Genomic DNA, 26,745 nt, shown 5'->3' with positions numbered 1-26,745 from the left:
GCCACCTCTCCTCTCTTCCTGCCTTTCTCTCGGGCGGGCTGGTGTAAAGGCCATCCTCTCTGGCTCACTCTAGCCTGGCCAGAGTCTCCCTTCCAGTCCCTGAATTCCAGAGACAGGATGGCTCTGTTCAGTCTATCACAATGTCAATCTCAGTGGGGGTATCAGTGAGTTTCACCTAGATAAAGCTTACAATCCTTCTCACACAGTGGATATTCCTTTATTTTAGGTGAATCTAGTTTCTACCAAGTTGACAAAAATGAACCAGCACAATGTTACTTTATCACTTTGATACACAAACACATAACTATGCAATCATACCCTTTCCCTTCTCATTTGTCCCCAAGATCTCATTTTAGTATCAATATAAAAATTCCTCACAATCTCTTATTTTTGGTAAATTTTTAACCCGAGGTTAATCAAAGTCCAATTATATGATCTAGTCTCTTGACTATAGGGTCCTGTAAAGTACAGAGTAAGTAAAATTTTATTACTAAAGGGGGGAAAATAGTGCATAGTTATAATCAGATAAGAGTAAAAGTAAAATTTGACCATATAATTAGCTCAGTATCTGACATATGGAATCCACAACCTTGTCGACACCAAAGAGCTTGGGTCGCTCCACTTTCCCCACTTCTCCACATCAACACACACAGCTGGTCTCATAGGCTCAGGATAACTACACTTAGCACCTGCCAACATCTTTGTATGCAGTCCACTGTCATAACTTCTCTTTTATGCTGGAAACTGACAATGTGACTGAAGTGACACTTTCAATGATCTCCCGGCCTCTTCTCAGGAACTCTGATTCTGCCCCATTGTTCCAAGCCTTAGCTGCCCTTCATGATCCTTTAAGTCCTCAGATTTCACACTGCCAAGACTCGTACTATGTGATAGACCCTTACACACTACAAAGTTCACTTTTCAGCTTGAGGTGCAGCCTTAGATCCTTCTAGACCTCAGCTTTGGTGTGCCAACCCTAAGAAACGCTTTCTCCAGAAGACTTCACCTCAGTGCTGACTTCATGAGTTATTGCCAGTCTTCCAGAACCATTACTCATCATCAATTGCCCCGGTTTAAAAACAAAAGATTTCACTCCCACAGGTTCTTAATGCAAAATATGACGCAAATGAAGCACAGAATCTTTGATTCTCTCTGAGACTCCTTAAGCCAAGCCTAAGTATTCTGCATCTCTCCTGGGATCACTGAAGGACCAGTTGCCATGCCCAGAAAAGGCTGAGCCTGCAGCTAAAGAGAGATGCTGCTTCTCTGTATCCATATCTTTCACAGTTGATGTCAGATGATGAGACAGTCTTTCTGTGCTGCAAGGATAATCAAGAGTTTCAGCACTCGGGGGGGGGGGCAGAGGCAGGAGGATCACTGTGAGTTTGAGGCCAGCCTGGTCAACAAAGCAAGTCCAGGACAGCCAAGGCTAACACAGAGAGACCCTATCTTGAAAAACCAACCAAACAAACAAACAAAAAGAAGTAGAAAATTTAGCCAGGCAGTGGTGGCACACACCTTTAATCCCAGCACTTGGGAAGGCAGAGGCAGGTGGATCACTGTGAGTTCAAGGCAAACTTGGTCTTCGAAGCGGGTCCAGGGCACAGGACAGTCAAGGTTACACAGAGAAACCCTGTCTCAAAAAACAAAAAAACAAAAAACAAACAAACAAACAAAAAAACAAACAAAAAACAGTTTTGCAAGATCTGAGAGCCCACATGGAGATTGTAGCAAACTAAGCCAAAAACATTATCCTTGGTTCACATCCTTTTGTCTGGAATCTACCAGAAACTGCTACCCACACAAGAGGGCCCTTCAGCTTGGACTTTCCTTGATTACAAGTACAGTCCATAATAGGATGACAAATGAGCCCTGGCCTGTCTGGCCCACAGGCAAATGGCACACGCTTGATTACTACGAATCACAAGAGAATCAACCATTACGTCACTAGCCACTCTATTGAAAGACTTAATATTAGCAACCCTAGAAAGACACCAGCTCAATTATTTTATTTTTCCAATCTAGTACACTTCTTGTTTTTCTTTTCTTCACTTTTTATTTTTCACCATTCCTTCTGACTACATTTAGTACTTATTTTACTTTAAAACTACTTTATGTCTGAACAGTAGCAAATGGTTCAGAAATTAAGAACACTTGTAACTCTTCCAAGTCCCAGAGAACATGATGTCCTCCTCTGGCTTGTGTGGGCACTGCATGTCTGAAGTACACCTACTTGAAGGCAGAACTCACACATGTAAAGCAAACAAAGGAAGTCTAATTTTAAAAATATTTTGTAATTTTTCTTTCTCTAATTTTTTGCATGTTTTAATGTATTTGGCTTTCCAATATTTATTCTCTTCCATTTTGCTCTTTTGCTACCCACATTCTTACATTTTCTTCTTTTCCCTTTTTTAAATTAATGTTTTCTTCCTTTCCAACTGCCTTTCCTCATTCATTTTCAACAACAATATTAATAGTAACAGTCCTACTATAAATAAGTACAGCTTCATTAGTTTAAGAAATGATGTCAGAATGGCTTAATTCACTAAATACACTATACTGGATGTCCAGTGGTTTCCAGTGTCTTAGTTTCCCCAGTGTTGAAATTATGTCCGGGATTTCTACATAAGTGGTAGAAACTGAGCCTTAATCCTTATCCTAAGCACTAAGCAGGAACACTAACTCTAAACTGACAAGCTCTAATCTCTAAACATATCCCTCACAATAATCTTTAATCTACTCGTAGCACTAACCCTAACCACAAACCCTAAATCTAGCTTTAACCTTTCACCCTCATTCTAAATCCTAATCTCTGTTCCCAAACACAAACGCTTCCTTTAAATATAAACCGTAAGAAACTCTAACCCTAACACTAACTCATGCTCATAAGCCCCATCCGTACACTAACTCCAACTGTGCTTTAGTGTGCTATCCTTCATATGGTAGAGGCAAAGTTTGCTATGTTGATGTATCGTGGGCTGATATTTGGCTGATTTGTTTTAGGCTTACTGTGTTTAGCCACTGTACTGAGCCGTGTTTCACTATACTCCTCAGTTATGGTTAGTGTTTCTGCTGTTTCATGATTGCTCACTACTGTGTCGTGAAGTTTCCCACGTTGTGAGTGACTATTCTGCTAAGTCATGGTTTGGCTGTTTTGCGGATTGTTTTCTGGCCAGTGATGAATAGGCCTACTACCTGCATCAAATGACTGAGAAGAGGACATATCCAAACTCAAGCCCAACTTTGAGGTTTATTTTGATTTAGCTATCATATAAACTCAAAATTGTTTTTATAAACTCAAAATTTAAAGCTTTAAAAAAATCAGTTTCTAAATGATTGCTATAATAAGACATATATTTAACAAAATGGTTAGTTTAAATTAATTTTAGAAAAAATATATCTGGACATGTTTTCTCTGTATTTTTTATAAACTGTTAGGTATTTAAGACATAAGATACCTTTGTTGTGTTTCAGATCTTGCTTCCTATTTTTTTAAAAAAATAAATAATATGGTTAATATTTCAGGAAAACAGTACATGTTTACAAAAATTAGCTTGAAGAATGAAAGGTTTTTTTTTTCCTTCTTGACCATAGTTTCTACTCAGCTTGTCAGGCTTCTAATTAGGAAAATAAATGTTAACAGAGTCAACATTTATTTAACACAATGTATTTGTCAAACCATTGTATGACAGTTATGTAGCTAATAACCACATTTTCTTTTTCAGTCCTGGTGTAACTCATGTCAGTTTTAAGCAGTAACAGCTAGAGGCCAAAGCCATTGAAAATATAGGGCTTAAGGGTTGGCTAATATATTTCCCCATGGTCCAAGATCATGTAGGTTCCAAGGTGCAACAGGCCACCTCGAAAGCCTCCTACTCTGGTAATTCTCCCACCTGCTTGATCAGAGTAGGCTTTAGAGAGGCAGATGTTGGTCTCTAAGTGGGGTATATTCTGAAATTTTCCTACATAGGAAAACACCCAAACAGAGCATGACCAGCTCTTTGACCTCTACAGTCTCCTGTGGCTTGAGACTTCATGATCATCTCAGGCTGGTCCAACCCCTCATCTCCCTACCAACCCACACACACCGAAGAGCGTATCCCCAAATCTTGGAGCTCTGATTCCCCCAAGCTACTGGACAGTAGCCCTGGATTTTTTGGCTATCTTCTCATTGTATGTACCTCATCATTCAGGATACATTGTGTCACATTTGTCCTTAAGCTGGAGAAACACAGATCAAGAAATACCTGCTTACTACAACTTCTCAGAGGATGAAAACACTACCTACTCTGTTCTGTAAGAATTTTCTGGGAAATGACAGGTAGGGACTTAACAACATGAATGGAATGCACATACAATAAAAAATTTTTTTTTAAGTTCAAAAGTCATTCTCAGCTACAGAGTGAGTTTTCAGCCACCCCAAGCTTCATAAAACCTTGTCTCAAATAAATAAAAAAGTAAATGAATAATCATAAGTGAGAGGAGTATCTAGAGATTTGATATAAATAGGCCAAATACTATAGCCATCTGACAAGCTGCCACTTGGTGAGGAGGTGGTGGGCCCCACTCTCCTGACTCTCATTAGAACCCTCTTCATGCCTTTTAATACACCAGCTCCCCAGGAGCTTGGTGTAGGGAACTGCATAAAATGAGCTAATGGCAAGACTAAGCTATATTATATAAATGCAGATTTATTGGGAGCAGTGCGCAGTGCGGGAGGGGAAGGGAGAGGCCTGTACAGAGATAGGAGAGAGAGAGACAGAGAGAGACAGAGACACAGAGAGAAAGACACACACACACACACACACACACACACACACACACACACACGAGAGAGAGAGAGAGAGAGAGAGAGAGAGAGAGAGAGAGAGAGAGAGAGAGAGGTGAGCAGAGAATTGGAGAAGGGAAGGAGAGAGGGAGAGAGAGTGGAAAGTGCAGTGATGGCAAATATGAAATTGCAAGATTGTTGTATAATATGCTGTAGAATTAATTTTACTTAGGATGAGTTTAGAGATTGTAAATGAAAGAGCTGAAGGTTATAAGGTAGGGGTAGAGAGAATGATATGTTGTTAAAAGCTGAGCTAAGTTGGGAGCCTGAGATCATGAAACAATTGCATGCCAATGCACTTCAGTTTTGCTAAGGAGGCATTAGCCAGCTGGGAGGACTCAGAGGTCATATCTGACAAGGTAAAGATCCAGGTACCAGGAGGAATATCTCAGGAATGGATGGATAAAAATATGTTCAGCCTAGGTGGCTGGAAAACATATCTCAGCAAGTGAGAATAACAGAGTTTAGTAGTTTGATACCTGAGGTGAGCAATGACTCTAATCCTTTTTTTTTTTTTAAGATTTTCTTCTAAAGATTTTGTTTAATTTTTGACATATGAATGTATAGTATTACACTTAAACACTACATACAGCAAGAAGAACAATAAAACAATCAGGAATTACATAAATGTTACAATAATGGTGTTTTGGCTAATTGTATTTGGCAACCTTGCAGAAAACATCTTTCCTATCTTGGTGAATCTAAAATTCTGAAAGAAAAATCAATATCTATCATGTCTCATCTCTGTCAACTTAAAACATCTATCTAAACCTCAAAACTGAAATTATCTATCTCTCTGTCTATGTATCTGTCTATGTATGTATGTATGTATGTATGTATGTATGTATGTATGTATGTATCTATCTATCTATCTATCTATCTATCTACCTGCATGTGCTCCTGCACACCAAAAGAGGGCACCAGATTTCACTGTAGACAGTTATGAGCCACACGATGTGGTTACTGGAAATTGAACTCAGAACTTTTGAAAGAACGGCCAGTTTTCTTAACCTCTGAGCCACCTTTGCAGCCTCCATGACTCAAATACTTTAGCTATCTATCTGTTGTCCACATTTGTAATATCCAAAAATGTGAAATTAGTGTTGAACATAATACCCACGCGACATCACTCCAGGGAGGGTGATTAAAACGCAGGAAGTCCTGAAGCTATGAAGTTAATCCTCTGTTTTGCCCATTCCAATACTGTGCTTGCTCCTCACACTCCCAACACAGCTTGAAAACATTATGCAGCTGAAATATTATCTATCCTAGGATTTATAATATGAGGATTCCCAGGAGTGTGAAATAAGAGCTCAGGACAAAGGTGAAGAGCTACGTGTAATCTTCAGCAGGCTTTAGTACACAGAAAATGGGAAAAGCAGCAGTGATGGCAGCTAAGATAGACACTGGACACTTGTTGAATACAGTCACAGCAAGATTATAAATCCCAGGACAGACAGGGTCTCATAATTTCAACTGCTCACACCATGTACAAAGTGGCCATTTTCAATATCTGAGAACACGTAAAGAACCCACTCTAACTTCTATTGTTCCTTACTTTCCCTCACATTTTCTTATTTTCTGTGAACCATGAGTTTATCCAGATTTTTCTTTATTGTTTCATATTGAAATGATGCTTTTTATGTTCTTATTTCATATTCATCTAGCTTTGGTTAGTGATAGATATATTTATCTCTTAGGATTAATACTATTTCTTCTCAATAGTTTCATTTTTGTTTTTCTGCCCATGTGTTTCTACCAGGCAGAGAATGTCAAACAATGCCTTTAATTCAGCTATAATTACTTTTAGGAAAGGACAAATACAATTGATATTTTCAACAAGTTCCAGAAATTCATTTAGAATATTTAAATGATGTTCCTTCTATTTATATTTTGTGAATAATTTTGAGGACTATTGGTGTAGGCTGTTCTTTGAAAGTCCAGTAAAACTCTGCACTAAAACCATATGGTCCTGATATTTTTCTAGTTAAAAGTCTTTGAACCACTGCTTCTATTCCCTTAGGGATTATGGGACAATTTAAATAGTTTAGCTGATCTTGATTCTGTTGTCTGTACCTTTTTAATTGGGTAATTAAGTCTATTGATCCTGATAGATATTATTGGCCAGTCTTATTAATTTCTGTTAATTTTATGTTGGTGGTGCTAATGTGTGTATTAGTGTGTGCTTCCCTTCTTTGCTTTTTGCTGGGGCAGAGTTATTTACTTCTGGTGCTTTCTTGGGTATAATTAACCTCCTTGGGTTGGAGTTTTCCTCCAAGCATTTTCTTTAGTGCTGGTTTTGCAGGTAGATCTTGTTTAAATTTGGTTCTGTCTTGCAATATCTTGTCTTCTCCATGTACAGTTATTGAGATTTTGCTGGGTATAGTAGTCTAGGTTGACATTTGTGGTCTCTTAGGGAGTTGCAAGGCCCTTTTAGCTTTTTGAGTCTCTGTTGAGAAGTTGGGCATAATTTGTATAAGTCTGCTTTTCTACATTATGTGGCCTCATTCCTTTTGTTGGATTTCCTGGTGCAGCAGGCTTGAAGGTTGCTGGATATTCCTGGAGTATCAAGTTTGGTAAACATGGTTAGAGTGTTGGCCCTACAACACAGGTCAGAGGTCGGGAAACAGATCACAGCCAAACACCTCTGGGACTCTTAACCTATCACAGAGCACCTGGACGGTCAGAGAGATAAGAGGGGTAAAGTTCTAACCTGCATGTTCTTGGAGTATCAGGCTTAGTGAACATGGGTGGAGTGCACGACAATGGAGGTTATAGGACAGCATGCAGCTCAGGGAAGCTTGTATCAGGGCAACTGGAGGAACAGGGGTTTCCTCTATTTATTATTGAATGAGATACAGAAAAGGAAGGTTCTTGATGGGAGGAGACAAAGGGAGAAGTAGAAGGAGAGAAAAGAGTAGTCAGCATTAATTGTATATGAAAAAAATTATTTTCAATAAAAGGAAAAACAAGGATTTTCTTTCTTACAAATAAGTTAACTGTCTCTCATTTTGTCCTCACTTGTGGAATGCAGCTTAACTCCTCCTCCATGACTTGGACTGGCCTTTAGCCAGGAAAATAGGGGAGGAGCTGCTACTATTTAAATACCCTGTGAGGGAGAACACCAAGCAGAGCAGGCTTCTCTTCAAGAGTGGCAGACAATGGATTCCAAATGTCAACTCAATGATGGTCACTTCATTCCTGTGCTGGGCTTTGGCACTGCTATGCCTGTGGAGGTAAAACCAGGGTTGAGGGTTGACGTGAAACTAGAATGAGTGTGAGATTGCCTGAAATTACTCATTGCCCAGGGATAATGTATACTTTTATAAAGTTAATCAGTAAATATATTACTAAAATAAAGTTTCTTGGATGAGGTATGTGAGTCATTTAGCTCTGGTGCTTTGTTTTGAGTTTACCTTAGTATCTCATTTTAGTAATTATGGGGTTTGAGCTAAGAACATGTCCTATGTATTATTTTCGTGGCTGTTAATATTTACAAGGTATCACTGTGCACACAGGCCATTCTTGAACCTTTAATTCCCCTCAACCTTTCTAGTGCTGTTGTTATGAACTTTGGTTGTAAAACTATCTCCATCAAGTCTAAGTTAAAAATGTGACAATTATTTAGCAGAAACTAGAAAGTTAGTAAGAGCATTTAGATATAATTGATCTGTGTTCACACATTTTGAAACAAACAAATGCACATTGGAATGAACAATTCTTTTCCATGAAAATGTTGAAGTGGAGAGTTCACTTTCCTGTACTGAATGCTGAATTCAGGTAATGTGCTTAGTGTGACTACTGTTCTGTGTCTAAGGATTCCTTCCTAAGACTTTGAATTCTCTCTTTTCTTCTGTTATCTTATTCTTTCATTTTATTTATATGTTTTCTCATCTTTCTTAATCTACCATTACCTTCTCTTCTATTCTCTTCTGTTCCCTTCTCTTCTATTATGTTCTCTCCCGTCCATCCTCTCCATCTGCCTTTCCTTCCCTTACTCCCCCCACACCAGTGTGTTCATGTGCATGCATATTCCCGATGGTAATGTCGTGGGGACTGACATCAGCAAACTCAGGTCAGTTTCTTTCTAATAGGGGAGGGATCTCAGAGATGGAAAAGGGGTCATTTGTGTTGTTGATAAGTGCTTAACTTGTTGACTATCTGAATGGACTCAAGGTTTTGTTTGTTTGTTTGTTTTTGTTTTTGTTTTTGTTTCTTTTAGGTTCCAAAGTGCCCAGAATAATGAAGAGATTTTTAAGTTGTGAATAAAAGTAGAATGAAGGTCAGGGGAAGATTGTAGGCACCTAGAGAACCTAAAAGATGCTGAGAATGGTGTCTGGATGTGGTAGCAGGCCCTGGTGTCATGTACACAGTAATATTATTGATAAAATTAAGAATACAGATTTCATTGTATGTGGATGGCAACCACACTGCCTGGGGCTCCCATAAATATACTTTGATTTATAAACAGGATTTTGCAAAGTGTTAAGTCAAGTGTTTTATGTGAATGACTCTGAATGTTGATCTTTTAATGTTGGCTGTAAAATGCATCCATTTAAACATGACAATATACTTTGTGAACCCAATGTTTGTGAAATTTGATATGTTGTATCTGTTTTTCCTGGGAGAAAGCTCTTAGGAGACCTGTAGTATAACATTATGTCAGAAATAACTGTTTAGGAAGAAACAAAATATAGAATTTAAACAACCTCAAACAACTAGAGCTTGTTTTGATTGATGTCAGAGATAAAGAATGTCAAGATTTGGCCACACTCTGATAATGGCAATAGGGCCCAGGCCTCAATGACCAGATCAAGGGAAGACAGATTATGTCTTTCATGCTCAATTTTTATAGCTAATGACAGGAAAGAGGAAAGGAAAGATCAATAGGGTCAGACTGGAGAAGTTCTCCATTTTTAATGAATTACCTGATTTTGAAACTGTAGTGTCTGTTAGCTTTTTGCAATCTCCAGTCAACTGGGGCAAGGGCCACTGCAACCTTCTGTACTTCACAAATCACTGCTTTCCTGGAACTTGGCACTCAGTTTTGGGACATTGGACTTGCAGTCATTCCTTTCCACAGTATTTAATTTTTATTTCAAAGGGAGCAGATTTTCTTGTGTAAATTTTGGTTAACGTTCTTATGAATCCTTGTGGAAAGTCCTAGATCGTAGGTGCTAGGTGACATCTCCTAGGGGACCTGTGACTGCCAAGAACAAAAGAGTTCCCCAGATTACCTTACTCTTGATACCCCATAGACAATAGCCACCATAATCTTAGATGGAATATTTACTACAAAACACACGAAAAGAAAATACTAGAGAAGTCACATTTTGTGCCTGAATATATTCTAAAACATGCATATCTATCTATAAATTTTACTTTTTTTTTTTTTTTTTTTGCTGCTCTTCAGTTTCTCAAGAGCAAGGCTAAGGAGATCACCAAAATGGCTATAGATGCTGGCTTCCGTCATTTTGATTCAGCTCCTGTGTACAGAACTGAAGATCATGTGGGAGAAGCCATCCAAAGCAAGATTGCAGATGGCACCGTGAGGAGAGAAGATATATTTTGCACAACAAAGGTACTGTTTACACAAAGTACCCACGAATAACCATAATGTTAGAAGAGATGTTTACATATAAGATCAGTAATGGTTAGTGAATGGTTCTTTCTGGTTTACCTTTTATTCACATGTATTTGCATATTGGATATAGTGGTGATTCACAGAGAATGACTTTCTCATCCTTGCTGTCTTCAAATTCGTGAATTTAATGTTTCTCATTCCTATATCTCAGTTCACAGGAATATGATATAAACTGGATTATGGAAAACAGTAGCCTTGTTTATCTCCTATATAACTTTTAACAGTGATCAACACTGAGAATTTTAGATACCTTTATTAATTAGAAAAAAAAACAAGATAAGACTTTCAAGTTAAGCAATTGATAATGAATCCTTTTAGTATTATATCTAACATGCAACAAAATGTTGAAAATATTTCCCCTACAGTACATACATTTAAATTACATAAGGCAGAGAGTGACAGAAATAGGCACCCAAGACTGACAATGAGGGTCTGACATATAAGTAAACCCTTGTTCTTCCACTAGCTCTTCCATATTGAGACTACTTGGTAAGCTCATTAGACACTTACTATGCATTTTGTGGAACATTATGTGGAACTTAATGTTGATGGTGAATATTGTTATTGATAAGTCATTTGGTCTGGAGTGATTTCCAAGTATAATTCATAAGAAAAATAATATATTTGTGTGGATACATCAAATTAAAGGACATTTGGGTATAAGTGTAATAGTTCAAGCCCCCCCCCCAGCCCCCCAAAATGTCTCTGCACTAGGTGAAGTAAATGAACAAATTATTTGAATTTTTTAAGTCAACCTGAACTCCATCTTCAACTGTAGCTTTGGGGTAATAAACACCGTCCAGAACTGGTGAGATCTTCCTTGGAACAGTCACTGAAGAAATTTCGGTTGGACTATGTGGACCTGTACATCATGCATTATCCAATGGCCCTGAAAGTATGTTGTTTGCATCTCCAGAAATATTTCCTTTAGAGTGTAGTTTGGAATTGTGATGGTTTAGTGATGTGACACCTATGTGTTATATGCGTCTAAAATACAACTCTGGCTGTGGCTCATGAATCTTGGTAGAGGAGGAAACAGAATGATTGTAGGATCCAGGGGACTGGAAAGTTTGCATGTTCTAGAGTTATCAGAGAAGCTTTACCCATGATGTCTTACCAATAACCTGACTAAAGAAGCCCTAGACAAGGAAGGTAGACTTGTAAATGTGGAAGGGGAAATCTCATGGGACTTAATGCTAGGAAAGAAAACCCTGACAACCACTAAGGAATTTGAGAGCAATTGAAATAATTTTTCCTAGGGAAAAGGCTTAAAATTGATATCCACCAAGAGCTCATCAGTAAACAATCATAAAAATCAACTAGAACACTCCATAATGACCCAGAGATGAAATATTTATGAGTACATATAATAGATATGAGAAGATGGAATCCTATGCCCAAGGACATTGGTTAAAATTCTATATTCAAAATCTATGACTAAGGGAATCACATTAAATATGATCCACCTATCTCATGGAGATTTAGTTCTCAGCATTTCCTTTCCCTAGAAGCATTGCTATTGGTTGGAAAATGTGTGTGCTGAAAGGTTACTTTAACATTTTCTTCTATTCCAGCCAGGAGAAGATGAGTTCCCAGTAGATGAACATGGAAAGTTAATATTTGACACAGTGGACCTCTGTGCCACCTGGGAGGTAGGTGCTAGAATCAGAGAGCACAGAGGGAATAGAATAAGAGAAAAGTCATGCTACAATTTTACTTGTGAGATTGGAGTGCCTTTTGTCATAAAAACTGAAGCTACTTCCAAGAGCTGTTTTGTCTAAGACCTGGGTTCATATTATGCCTTTAATGTAGTAAAGAAAAGAAGAGGGTATACAATCCCATAAAATGTTTTGTAACCATCATTTCCTACACAGGCCATGGAGAAGTGTAAGGATGCAGGACTGGCCAAGTCCATCGGGGTGTCCAACTTTAACCGCAGGCAGCTGGAGATGATCCTGAACAAGCCTGGGCTCAAGTACAAGCCTGTGTGCAACCAGGTGAGGACCCTCGGCCCCCTCTTCTTGTTGTCCATTCCCCTGTTTCCCTTCTTGCCATTGGTTGATAGGTTCTCTTACGGGATTCATCTTAGCTTTGTGGAACAGCACAGCACAAGCCTTTGCCAGTGTTTATGCATAGGCCATTTATGATATTTGATTTTGCTTTGCTCTGTGACAGTCTTAATGGAAACTATCAGCCAATCCTTTTCTTGGTAGAATTTAGAGAGGTAAGGATGATCAAGGAAGACTCTTGTCAATGGTCACACTTTGAAAGAGGAAGGAAACCTTATACCTGATGTACTAAGAATAGACAGTGATTAATGGGGAAAAACTACAAGAAACTCTGCCTAGAAAATGGATCGGGGCCCAGGGGGTCTGCTCAAGCTATTGCACTATCCAAGGACAATACAAGTAGTAAACATCAAACCCCTACTCTGATCTACCCAATGGACAGGACATTCTCCACAGTTATGTGGAGAGCATGGACTGACTCTGACATGAACTCTGGTGCCACATATTTGACCACCTTCTCTGGTGGGGAGGCCTTATGGCACTCAAAGAAAGAATAAGCAGGCTACCAAGATGAGACTTGATAGCCTATGACCATATAGTCAGGGAGGAGGTCCTCCTTGGTCATAGACCTAGGGGAGGGCAATAGGGTGAAAGTGGGAGGGAGGGAGGATTGGGAGGATATAAGTGATGGGATAACAATTGAGTTGTAATCTGAATAAATTAATAAAAAAAGGAGAAAAGACTAAGAAAGCTTGAGATTACCTGGAAACAAGGATGCTCTGACGGTAACTGATGATGTTGGTTTGGGTTTCTGTATGCTTTTTTAATTATGGGCTAAGGCTTTGTTACATTAGAAATTACAGTAGAGTAAAATTCTCATCCAGGTTAGAGTGAGTAAATTTATTGTCTGTGGTGATAGTATTTAGGTATTTGTAAAATTAAATATTTAGGAACTATGAACAAGACTTCAGATGACTGTTTTTGAGCATAGTCCAATCCATTTGCCTGAAGTGTGGCATCAAGTACATTGTGGAAGAATTTTTTTTTATCTGTGCCTCCAGTCTTTCAGGCATTTGTGACAACTTTCATAGACAAGTAAAAGTTACATGTAGGAAATTAGATTATATCCTACTTATGTCACATAAGGGGCCAATCACTAAATACTCAAATATTAAAATAAAGAAAAAATGATGTGCTGTTAATAACTTTTAATGAAATTTCATAATTACTTAAAGCACTGAGAAATTTTGAATTGGTGGTACAGATCTATATTCATTCATCTATATACAACATTGTTGACCTGTTGCAAGACTGAAAATTGTAGCAACATGATTGTGATTACATATGCATATATGTGTGTAATATGCTGCCAAACTGTCTAAAGTTGTATGCACATATCGTTTTCAAACACTAATGATTTCATAAAACTTCTCCAATGTGTGAAGGCACATGTTCTTTTGTGGTTTAATTTGTACTGTGAGAATCTAGAGAGTTTATAACATTCCATTCTCCATGATATATATATATATATGTGTGTGTGTGTGTGTGTGTGTGTGTGTGTGTGTGTGCCTATGGTAAGGAAACTGTGTGTAGCTGTATAGGTCGAGCACTACTCTGGGTGTTGCATGTATCCTCTGCATCTTCTTCTCTGAAGGATGGTCTCTTATTCAAGCTCATTTTAAATGAGGCTGGTCTTGCTAACTGAGTTGCTTCTTGAGTCTTGTGTCTCTGCCCTGCAGGTCTGGAAATATGGGAAGACTGTTCTGCCCATCTCAAATTGATGGAGGTCCCTGTGGCATCTTCCTTGTGTAGTGATTGCTTTAGCTAGTGAGCAACCTCTCTGACCCTCAGTGTGTTATGAATTATCAACTTACAACGAAATTTCCCTGTCCCCCAAATCATCTTAGGTAGTTCTTCTATCATCAAGGAAATTATTATTCACTAATCTTTTCTAAAACAATTTTCACCACTTTTTTCCTTTTATATTTGTCAGCCCTTTTCCAAAACACATATAGGAAAAGTATTTAAATTACTGGATTGATACAGGCATTTATGATTTAATGAAATATATTTTTACTATCAGTAGAGCTTGTATAATCAGAAGTTAAGTTTGAATGTCTTATTACACTAATGTTTATGGTTTTAACCAGGAAAATACCCTCCCATGTTCTGACATTCACATGGGATTCAATAAAACGTCATGTACTGATGTAATTTACAACTGTTTCTATTTTTATTCTTTAATGGCCCAGTGCAATTAGTTAAGGTTTCTTGCATCAGAATGGTAGGGGCTATTTGCTTAAGTCTTGGTGGTGTTATATTTAATCCACACTTTGTTACACGGGCTTTTCTAATTTAGTTTATTGGGTTTTAATTCTTTCTTTACATCAATGTGGGGTTTCAAGTAATATATTATCTCTCTTCATTCATCTACAGGTAGAATGCCATATTTATCTCAATCAAACAAAGCTTCTGGATTTCTGCAAGTCAAATGACATTGTCCTGGTTGCCTATGGTGTTCTAGGTACACAGCGATACACTGGATGGTAATGAGGTCGTTAAAATTAAACATAAACTAACATTTGCTGTTAACATACCTTTACTCTTGCAATTCTAAATACATAATCGTGTGACTTAGAAGCAGAGAGAGTCTGCATTAGGGAGAGAATGAACGGTGATAATGCTGTTACACGTCCGGGAACACACTCTGGACACCCTCTTCTCCATTGCCGCCTTTGTATGTCTTTGAAACTTCTTTACATGCCGTAGCTTGAGGAACTAAGCCTACCTACATTTCTCCAGGGTGGACCAGAACGCTCCTGTGCTCTTGGATGAACCAATTCTTGGTTCCATGGCAAAAAAATACAACCGAGCTCCAGCCTTGATTGCCCTTCGCTACCAGCTGCAGCGAGGGCTTGTGGTTCTCAACACCAGCCTCAACCAGAACCGCATCAAAGAGAACACTCAGGTGAGGAGCGCGACCCTGGGCTTCTAGCTGTTCGCCCTAGGTCACCGTGTGCGCTTCCTTGGCGAGTCAGCAGCCATGTACGAGTGTGGGCCTCCTACCTCATGTTTCCATGGTTGTGTTTTGTGTACATGTGAAGGGCTTCGTCCTGCTCTGTGAAAGGACCGTGGCTTTTGTTGCAATATAGAATTAGAATTGGACTCAAGACAGATTGTGGTCTCAGCATTGCATTGGCAATGCACCTAGTAGCCCCGAGTGCATTAAATAACACTTTGTCTTCTGAATCAAGACATCAGACTAGATAAATTTCAGTCTTCAAATTATTTGGGTTTTATTTTTTATTTTGTCACACACACATTTAACACCAGTGCATTTATCCACGTTAAATTTAATTTTACGTCAAGTACCTGCAAACCCTTTAGAGAGTACTTTTCTTTCTTTTATTTTAAATATGAGGTTTGTTTTGTTTTGTTTTTTACCCACAAATAGTTGCATGAGTTAAAGAAATCAATCCCTTCGCATGTTTGGGCTCCCCTAAAGAAACGTTTATGCAGCTAATTGTTCTGTGCTTAGATTTTTTTTTTCCTGTCTCATCTGACTTCCTAGAGGTTTTTCTGGCCTGGGATGGGTTCTGTCATGTCTGCTGTCAGGTCCCCCTGCGCCAAGATAGAGACTGCATTGTTTGCGGTGGAGCCTGTCGCTTCCCCACGTACTTCCTTCTTCTCAGCCCCATAGTCACCGCCTATTACAAGTAATTAATTAAGTTTACATCCTGGCCTCCCTCTTCTCCTCCAAGTCCTTCCCCTTTTCCGATTCCTATTCAGAAAAGGGGAGCCCCTCTTCCCAACCGCCCCAGTTCATCAGGTCCCGTCAGGACTGCGTTTGTCCTCTTCTGCGGTCTGGTCCTTTCATCGATCTTCTACGTAGGTTTTTTCTTTTTAATTTTAATCTCTCTTCTTACTAGTCCTTAAGTCTCAATCCATCCATGATGTCCTTTTACTACTTTCCACAATTCCCAGTTCGTCTTTCTGTTCTTGGAGCGTGGTTCCACGGCTAATTATGTTCTAGTCTAGATCGGGAATACTATTATTTCTGGCAAAGTGCACTGGAAGATAGAGAGATATCAAGACCCATGGGAATATCTTCTTTCATATCCTAAGGCAAGTGGCTCTGCAGTCACACAGTAAGGAATGGACACTGGAAGACAATGTAGACATTATTATGCTCTTTTAACAATTTTTATACATTGTAATTAAAGTGTAATTATACAACTTTCATTCTCCTTTTTTGTCCTTCATTCTCTTCCAAATCACTTACCTCTTATTTCTATCCCATTCTATTGTTAAAGTGATAGGCCCTTCTTTCCCAAATATTATTGTTACATATGTGTGTGTGTGTGAGTGTATGTGCTTAAATACACAATTCTATAAATTAGGCATGTTGAATCCATTTTTTTTTCTTGTGGTGAGTACATGGCTTCAGGGTTGATTACTTTGTATTGGACAACCAATTAGGAAAATGATCCCTGGTAGAGGCTAGCACTTCCTCTGGTATTATTACACTCTTGTCAATCCATTGGCGGTGTTTTTGTATTCAGATAATTCATTGGTCTCAGGTTCTGAGGTGGAATTTGAAGTTTAAAAAAATACATTGCTTTTCAAATGTTTACTAATATCATAAACAGTGATTCTTTCTCTATTTATCCTGATTCCTCTTTGATTTTTTTTTACTCTATTATTTTGAAAATAGCATCATCTGTTCTTTCCAGTTCATTCTTAGGTTCCACCAGAATTACTCCTTTATCATTTCATGTGTTGATGAAAACATACTTACACAATTGCACTCCTGGGCTAGATCTTCTAGGCAGTGATTTTTTTCTTTGTATTGTGTCAGATGCCTTTTCTCTTCACATTCAATTTGAATCTCCTTTGCCTGTTTATCGTGGTTGGACTGGGTATGCGGAGTGCTGTTCAGTGATTCTGTCCCAAGTATTAGTGTCTCACTCGTGTGTTTGGCTAAATATCTTTGTACTTTGTGAGAGCAAGATTTCGCAAGCATCTTGTCAATCAAGTGTCTTCACTGTTCAGACTGTTGCATTAACAATGTGCTGGTCTGGAAACATGCAATTTAATATGTAAATACATAAAGATGTAAAGATGTCTCCTATCTGTGGGGTAGGTTTTTGACTTCAAGTTGACCTCAGAGGATATGAAAGTCCTTGATGGCTTGAATAGAAATGTGCGATACATAACTGCTGACCGGTAAGTAAATTTGGTTTCATATTTTATTCCACCAGGAGTAATGTTTTTGAAGTTATCTCAATAAATATAAAGAGGGCTCAGTCATTAATGCACTTCCTTATAGTATGATGAAAACCTGGGAGCAGTAGTGTGTTCTTGTAATTCAAGTGTCCTGGAGGTGAAAACATGCAGATACCTGGGGCTTGCAGGCCAGCCATCCTATGCTAACTGGTCAGTGAGGACGCCTGTCTCAGAAGAGCTGAATTCATTCTTGAGCATTACACCTGAGAGTTTCCTCTGGACTCCACATTTATATGTGGAAAATACTTGTATTTTCATATGTACCTGTAATCACAAATTAACCTTATATACACACAGGGACACACACATGTGCATTTTAAGAAACATGGAATAGTCTATAGAAACACTCCCATCGCTTTACAGAATGTAACGCACAGAGAGGTTGTATTTTTCATTCTACACATAAGGCTGTAGAATTTAAGACAAGATGTATTATAAATGAGAGAACAAAAGGAACACCCGGTGGGAAAATTAATGAAAAATATGATATTGTATGAAAAGTATATGCATAATGCAAAATAGCATGTAATAAAACTTCTAGATACAGTATTAGTTTAATAGTATACAGAAATATGAATAATCAGCTCATTTTGCACAGAAACAGAGCTAGCATTCATATTATTATCCTTGGTGAATAACCTTTTAATTCTTTATAATTTGTGTGACTTTTGTTATGATGATCTGCGTTTATCTCCCTGGATGTGATATTTTTGTCTCTGACAAATACTATTTCTATTTATAATCAAAACCACTGTATTTTATTTATACATGATATTTATTTATTTATTTATACATGATACTTCATATTTAATACATGATTAATCAATTCTGAAATTGAAATTAAATATGAGTGTAGAAAACATTCCATTTAAGACAGTATTTCCTAAATGAAATATTATGTTACAAGTCCACTAAGCACACAAACGTTAGATAATGCATACTCCAAAGTATTGATACATATATAATATGGTATTGCTCCATCTGACTTTTCTATTTCATAATTATCTAGAAATTTTAGTTAAAAATTTAACATACACATTTATTTGTGCTTGATGATAAAGTATTCTTATGACAATGGTCTTTATATTTTCATTTAATTTTTAAATGCTTTCATCTGTTTTTCATTTTTTAAAAATAGATTCTTTTATCATCTGCTCTGTCCTGATTACAGTGTCTCCCTCCCTCTACTCCTCCTAGATCCTCACCACCTTCTCTCCCCTCCAAATCCACTCTTTTTCTGTCTCATATTTGGATGAACAGGGTTCTAAGAAATAACAACCAAACATGACAAAAATAGAATATAACAAGGGAAAAAAAACATCACTTTGAGGCTGGGCAAGGCAACCCAACAGAAGGAAAAGATGGCAAGAGCAGACACAAGTTTCAGACCAACTCATTCACACACTCAGGAGTCCCCTAAAACTTCTCATCTGAAACGAGTCAGATATACGTTGATGATCTTTTTATCGTACTCAGAGTCAATGAGAGCCCAAGACATAATAAACACAAATGTGATTTAAAACAAAGGAAACTGAATATCAGTAACAGATATCTCCGCCAAATATTTTTAATTTTTTATATTTATTTACTTGTATATATGTGGGCATGTGTGATCCACCACACACTCACCACACAGATGACTACTTGCCGCAGTATTTTCTGTCCTTCAAATATATAGGTCCCAGGGATCAATCTCAGGTCATCAACTGGTAGCTGGTGCTTTACCCAACTAAGCCATCTCCCTACCCCTCAACTATTGTTTAGTATAGGGTATATAAGCTAGTTTCTGTTTTTCTAATCATAGAGCAATCCTTGCTTTCCTCGGGGATGATTAGAATAAAGGGTTGGATATCTTTTTACTTAAAAGTACACTTTAAAATGTATTATATAAATGATTTTTAGATAATTGTATGAGTTTGGCTACATGGTTGTCTGTGCACCACATGCATTGTGGGAGCCACATGGGCCATCAGAGGGCATAGCATCCATTGAAACTGGAGTTAGAGATGGCTGTAAGCCACGATGTAGAGGTTATGAATACCACTTGTGTGCTCTGGTAGAGCATCCAGTGCTTTTAAAAGGCCAAGTAATCTCTCCAGATCCTGTCTGTTTTCTTCTTCTCCTTCTTCTTCTTCTTCTTCTTCTTCTTCTTCTTCTTCTTCTTCTTCTTCTTCTTCTTCCTCTTCTTCTTCTTCTTCTTCATACATACCTTTTTGAACATCTTAGTCTTCATTTTCTATATGGTAAGTAATAGGGAAATAAATCTGAATCATGTATCTATTGTTATCTTTTCAAGTAGAAAGCAATGGTTTTGAAAGTAAGAAAAGACAATTGCATGTTTTGGGAAAAGAAAATTTCATACTTTCACACAAAAATCATCTTCAGAGAAATTACTCCTTAGAAACAGAAAGTAATAGAAAGAGGATGATTAAGGCATTACTGATTTTCTTTGTCTTTGCAGTTTTATTGGTCATCCTAATTTTCCATTTTCTGATGAATACTGAATTATAAGGATGTGTCCTGGAAGGCCTGCTGTTGGGAGACTGCTCAGCTTCAGATATCTGAACTGTCCAGTTCTTCTCTGCAGCAACTGAGAAACTCTTGGATATACTCCTTATCCAAGACAGAAAAAAAAATTGTACCATTTGAAAAAAAAGACTCATTTTTCAGCAGTTATCATGGTCACTGTATTGTTTTTAAGCTTTATCTTTCTCTGATTCATTATGACCCCTAATTAATTTGCCTAAGAGTGCCCAGGATAGTAGATTATAACAGTTACTTCATAAAAAATTCTTCCATGTGAAAAGGTGATGTTCTCATCCTTTGAGGAGTAACAGGCTGCGGGTATATTTTAATGTATGTTTCTTCAGGTCAAGGATGGAAAATGTGTATCTTGTGGTTAGAAAGGTGAGGTGTAGTTGAGAATAGTAGACAATAAATCTAGAGGTACATTAGGTATTTTGGGCACAGAAGTTCGAAGGTTTACACAGAATGAGATTTGGAACATGAGGGCTGTCAGAGCAGAGTGAGAGGTGACTGAGCCAGCAATGTCCATAAGGTCCCAATAACAAGTGTATCATTCCTAGAGACATTTTTATTAGGTATTCATTTTTCTCTTATATATTATGTCACCACTGTGTTTTCCTCTCTCACTATAATTTCTACTCTCCCCTGCCCATGCTTCCCTCTCCTCCAGATCTACTTCTCCTCCATTTCCGTTCAGGAAAGATCAGGCTTCCAAGGGATATCATCCAAGCATGTCATAACAAGTTACAATAAGACTAATGGCATGTGCTGTTCTTCTTCCTGCCAGGAGACACAGCCAGGTGTGCAGCTGCCCTTGCTCCCCTTGCTCCAGCTCCATGGCCTTTCCTCTGGAAGAGGCCTTCTATCCCTTGGATCATCCAGGCCTGGGATCCAAAGGAATAGCCAAGTTACACCCCACCCAGCCTTTATCCTACCTCCCAGACCCACCAGGAACACAGCCAGCAGAGGGACATCCAGGCCTACAGGTCCCCAGGAACACCCAGTCAGCAGAAGTAAGCAACCTGCTATTCCATGGCCTCCACTATCAGACCCAAGGCTCTGCCTGCCTCCCCAAGGAGTCTTGTCAGCATCAAGAACATCCAGCCAAGAGCAGGGTCAGCCAGATGGCTAAAGGCCAGCAAACCTCTGACTTGTACTCTGGTGCCCATGATCTGTTCATTGCCCCTAGGCAAGATGGGCCTGCTAGCACACAGAGGAAGGGGATGCAGGCTGTAAGATGAGATGTAATGGCTGTGTTCAGGCAGTGTGGTAGTTGGGCCCCTTCTAACAGAGGTCTCAGGGAGGGGAATGGGGCAGAAGCAGGAGGGAGTGTGGAAACAGGCAGGTAAGAGAATGCAGGTAACAACTGGGATGTAATGTAAATAAATCATAGTTAATAAAAGTGAAAAATATATTAAATAAAACATTAAAAAAGAACATAATCAACAAGAACTAGCTATCCTACTAGAGCAAACACTGGACATCTGGACACAGCTGAAGCAAAAAAAAAAAAAGAGCCTTAAATTAAACTTTATAAAGTTAATAGAGGCCTTAAATGAGGATATAAATAAATCCCTTAAAGATATCCAGGAAAATTCAACCAAACAGGTGCATGAAATGAATAAATCCCGTAAAGAGAAACAGAAAACTAAAAACAAACAGGTGAAGGAACTGAATAAAGTACAGGAAAATACAACTAAATGGATGAAGGAAATGAATAAAGCTATCCAAAACCTAAAGTTGGAAATAGGAACAATAAAGAAAACACAACCTGAGGAAATCCTGAAGATGGAAATCCAAAGGAAGAGAACAGGAGCTGCAGACACAAATATCAGCAACATAATGAAAAATATGGAAGGAAGAATATCAGGTGTAGAAGAGTTATACATGACTTCTGAACAGAGACTATAAAATACAGAATGGCCTAGGCAGATATCTTACAGATGCTAAGAAACCACAGATGTCATCCCAGACTACTATACCCTGCACAACTTTTAATCACCATAGATGGTAACACAAGATATTCTAAGACAAAAACACATTTTAACAATAGATATCTACAAATCCAGCACAATAGAATATATTAAAAGGAATTTGGTAACCTAATGAAGCTAACTACATCCTGGAAAACAGAAAATAAATAACTGCACATCAGCAAACCTAAAATTTGAAAGCACACACACACACACACACACACACACACACACACACACACACACACAACCACTACCATCACCACCACCACCATCAACAACAGCAACAATATCAAAATGATAGGAATTAACAATCATTGGTCATTAATATTTCTCAACATCAATGGACTCAATTCACCAATAAAAAGTCACAAGGTAACAGAATAGATATAAAAACAGGATCTATCATTCTGCTACTTACAAGACATACACCTCTGCCACAAAGAGAAGCATTACCTCAGAGTAAAGGGCTGGAAAAGCTGTTCCAAGCAAACAGACCCACGAAGCAAGCTGGAGTAGCCATTCTATTATCATTACAGACTTTCAACCAAAACTAATCGGAAGAGATAGGGAAGGACACTTCATACTCATCAAAAGAAAAATCCAGGAAGATTACACCTCAATTCTCAACAGCTATGCCCCAAAAGGGAAGGCACCCTCATTTGTAAAAGAAATATTACCAAAGCTTATATCCCACAGTGAACCCCACACATTAATAGAGGAATAGGAGAAAGTTCAATCTCACTCTCACAAGTGTACAGATAACCAAGGTAGAAACTAAACATAGAATAAATAAAACTAACAGATGTCATGAATCAAATAGAATGAATGAATATCTACAGAGCATTTCACGCAAACACGAAGGAGTACACTTTCTTCTTAGCACCTCACAGAACCTTCTCCAATATTGACTATCTACTTGTTTAAACAAAGCAAACCTCAATACACACAAGAAAATTGAAATAACCCCTTGTATCTTACCAGAAGCTAGATTTGCGTTAAAGCTAGATTTCAATAACAACAAAAAGAAGAGAAAACCTACAAACTCAGGGAAACTGAACAACTCTCTAGTCAATGACCACTGGGTCAGGAAGCAAATAGAGAAATTAAAGACTTTATAGAATTCAATGAAAATGAAAGCATAACATAACCAAATTTATGGGGCACAATGAAGCAGAGCTAAGGGAGAAGGTCATAGCACTTAGCACCTTCATAAGGAAGTTGGAGAGTTCTCATAATAGCAGTGTAAAAGCACACATAAAAGCTCTACAACAAAAGAGAAGCAAACACACCCAAGAGCAATAGATGGCAGGATACAATCAATCTCATGGCTGAAATCAATAACTTAGAGACAAAGAGAATAATACAAAGAATCGATGAAACCAAGAGTAGGTTCTTTGAGAATATCAACAGGATAGATAATCACCTAGCCAAACTAACTAAAAGGCAGAAATACCGTATCCAAATTAACAACAACAAGAAAAAAAGAAAGAAAGAAAGAAAAAAGAAAACAAAAGAAAGAACAAAAGAATTGAAAAGGGAGAGATAACCGCAGACTTTGGAAATCCAAAGAATTATCAGGTCTTACTTTAAAAGCCTGTATTATACAAAATTGGAAAATCTAAATGAAATGGACAACTTTTGATAGATTTCACTTACCAACCTTAAATTGAGATTGGCTAAATAATTTAAACAGTTCTATAAGCCTTAATGGAAGAGTAACTATCATCAAAAGCCTTCCAACCACCACCACCCTAAAAAAATCCACTACCACCACTAACAAAAAACAAAAACAAACTCAAGGCCAAATGGTTTTGCAGAGAATTCTACTCAACTTTCAAAGAACACCTAATGCCTGTATTCCTCAAACTATTCTATGAAAAAAGAAACAGAAAGAACATTGCCAAACTCATTCTATGAAGCCACAGTCACCTGATACCTAAGCCAAAGATTCAAGAATTCCTTCTTTGAACATGCTATCATCTATATTTAGAAAATCTTCTCATTATGTCAAAATGGAATTTTTCATGTTATAGTTGTCTGTTAATACAACAGAGAAATCAACTGTGTTCAGGAAAATCACATTTAAAAAACTTTGTTGTAGAATTCTCTGGCTCTTCAATTTTATGATGCTTAGGATTGTTTCAGGATTGCTTGCTACTCAGCTTCCTCTGGAATCTCCTATCCATCAATCTGTTACATTTGGGAATGTTTCTATTGACTTATCGCCTGGTATTCATTATTCAATTGAATACCTTCCTTCGAAGCTATAGTAACTTAGAAACTTTTGTGGTGCCTTCAGTGTTAGTTCTGTACCCCTTGGTTTTATTAATTTGAAACTTCCACACTGGAAAAAACCTAACCCAAGTATAATAAAACTATTTCCTACTTTTGTAACAGGGTCTTGAGTTCCAGCAAGCTAAAAAAGACATAAAAATCTTACCTGCCATGAATAGAACTTTACATTACTGCAATAATGAAATGGAAGCAATGTTAGTTAAGATATGTTCTGCCATGTATTTCCTCAGTGTGAGTAATATCTCTCTCTCTCTCTCTCTCTCTCTCTCTCTCTCTCTCTCTCTCTCTCTCTCTGTTTATTTTCAAGACAAGGTTTCTCTGTGTGGCCTTGGCTGTCCTGGACTAATTTTGTAGACCAGCCTGGTCTAGAACTCACAGAGACCTGCCTGCCACTGCCTCCTGAGTGCTGCGATAAAAGGCGTGTTCCACCATGCCTGGCTCTTCACTTTAATGTCTTTAATGGTTCCAATTTCTCAGTTCCTTTTCATTCCATATTTGTTAAAAAATACAAACACTGAATGTTGGGAAACCCTGCTACTAAGGCCTCAGTCTGCCATGACCAGAGAGCCCAAAGCTTGATGTAGAATAGAGGACTGCCTTTGTCAGTGAACCTTCCTCTTCTCTGCCCCGGGATTCTGGGCCCCGACACCCTCTACCTGAAAAATGTCACGTAGTCCTTAGGGAAATTACAGGTCCAACTCCCTTTTCCCCCAATAAGAACCATACAATTGAGGTATCTGAGTACTTTAGCCTTTCAGCCAATGATCACTGTCCACCCTTGGCACCCTACACCCACCCAAAGTTCTGTATATGCCCCATTCACCCCAAATAAAATTGATCTTTCTCTTTGAAGCTGATCCCAGCACAGTCATTTGTGCTCGTGCCCAGACAGCACAAAGTCCCCAGTTTGTTGCTTCTGCTCCCTCGTCCTTGGGGGCTGTTGGCCAACAATTCTTGGAACAAGGGAGAGCCACACTGAACTCTCTCAGGGACAGAGAGTTTGTATATTAAATAGGGTAATTTGTATTGGTAATTCCAAATTGTCATTTATAAAGTTGTCTCACATCGCTGGCTAGATTTATTTCTACATATTTTATATTTTTGTAACCATTAAAAATAGTCTTCATTTCTTGATTTCTCTTCTAGATTTTCAATATCGTTATTTGGCTATTTGTCACTGAGTTTTCTGTTTTGACTTTTGCATACTAAAACTTTTCGAGACAGTGTTTCTCTGTGTAGCCTTGGCTGTCCTGGGCTCACTTTGCAGACCAGGCTGACCTCGAACTCACAGAGATCCCCCAAGTGCTGGGATTGAAGGCATGCACCCCATGCATGCATGGCTAAGTTCTTTCTTTCTTTTTTTTAGATAATATCTTTATATTTGGGAAAACATTAAAATATTAAAAATCATTCCTTTTACTTTCTATCTATCTCGGCAAAGATACTTTTAATGAAGCTACTTTCCCCACATATATATTCAATAACTATTTAATTAGATAACGGATATTACACATTAATTTCTCTGTAAGGTTTCTTCATTTTGAAAAGGAAGAAGGAAATATATTTTGATCTTTTCAACAGTCTCTTCCTTCTAAACTCCTAAATCTATCAAGTCTGGCTGTAAACCCAAAGAATAAACCACAGCAGAACAACACATCTTGAGATGCAGTGCAGTCGTGAAGAACACGAGGAACACAGAAGTGTAGTTTAAAAAAAATGTGTCTGTGCTGGTGTTTAGAGTGTCTTCTCACACCAGAACAAGACAGAAGACAGAGGTGGAAGTTCTATGTAGGCACCAGTTCAAGCTGTCATGTTCAATAAGCTTATCTGGGTATTGTCTTCAGCAGTGGGGCCTTGCTGTCTATCTGTGGAGAGTAACCTTGTTGTCTTGGCAACTGTTAAGATTGCTTGGGAACTTCTAGGGGATCCCTTTGGCCAATAACTCAGTTGGATGTAACCCAGTTTGTTGAAGTATTTTTTTTAATATCCTGATTTAATTGTTTTCTTAAAGGCTTACGGCCTCCATCTCCTAACCTAGTCTTGGAAGTTTCTGGTCTCCATGCACTCTAATCTAGGCCTAGAATGTTTTCAGCCTCTGAGACTTACTGCTGAATAATCTTACCCTTTTCAGCTCTTTCTTAACTCAGACTGGCTGGTTCAACTCAGCTGTTCTGGCTCAAA

General features: G+C 38.1%; 1 protein-coding gene across 2 annotated transcripts; it reads left to right on the top strand.

Annotated features, from left to right (window-relative positions):
* Nucleotides 1–7,950: 7,950 nt before the first annotated feature.
* Nucleotides 7,951–24,059, top strand: LOC311597692 (aldo-keto reductase family 1 member C21-like). 2 transcript variants are annotated; one of them, XM_084781936.1, is made up of 9 exons: nucleotides 7,951–8,064; nucleotides 10,251–10,409; nucleotides 11,251–11,367; nucleotides 12,047–12,124; nucleotides 12,347–12,469; nucleotides 14,918–15,027; nucleotides 15,284–15,449; nucleotides 17,625–17,707; nucleotides 20,229–24,059. In XM_084781936.1, the coding sequence occupies exons 1-9, from the start codon at nucleotides 7,990–7,992 to the stop codon at nucleotides 20,269–20,271; spliced, it is 954 nt and encodes a 317-aa protein (XP_084638062.1). In that variant the 5' UTR covers nucleotides 7,951–7,989; the 3' UTR covers nucleotides 20,272–24,059. The 2 variants fall into 2 exon arrangements, with proteins under 2 accessions (XP_084638062.1, XP_084638061.1); XM_084781935.1 differs by having other exon boundaries at nucleotides 10,242–10,409.
* Nucleotides 24,060–26,745: the final 2,686 nt, after the last annotated feature.

This window comes from Acomys minous, assembly GCF_964271855.1.
Source record: "Acomys minous genome assembly, chromosome: 5".
Taxonomy (NCBI): Eukaryota; Metazoa; Chordata; class Mammalia; order Rodentia; family Muridae; genus Acomys; species Acomys minous.
This window is presented reverse-complemented; position numbering and strand designations above follow the sequence as displayed.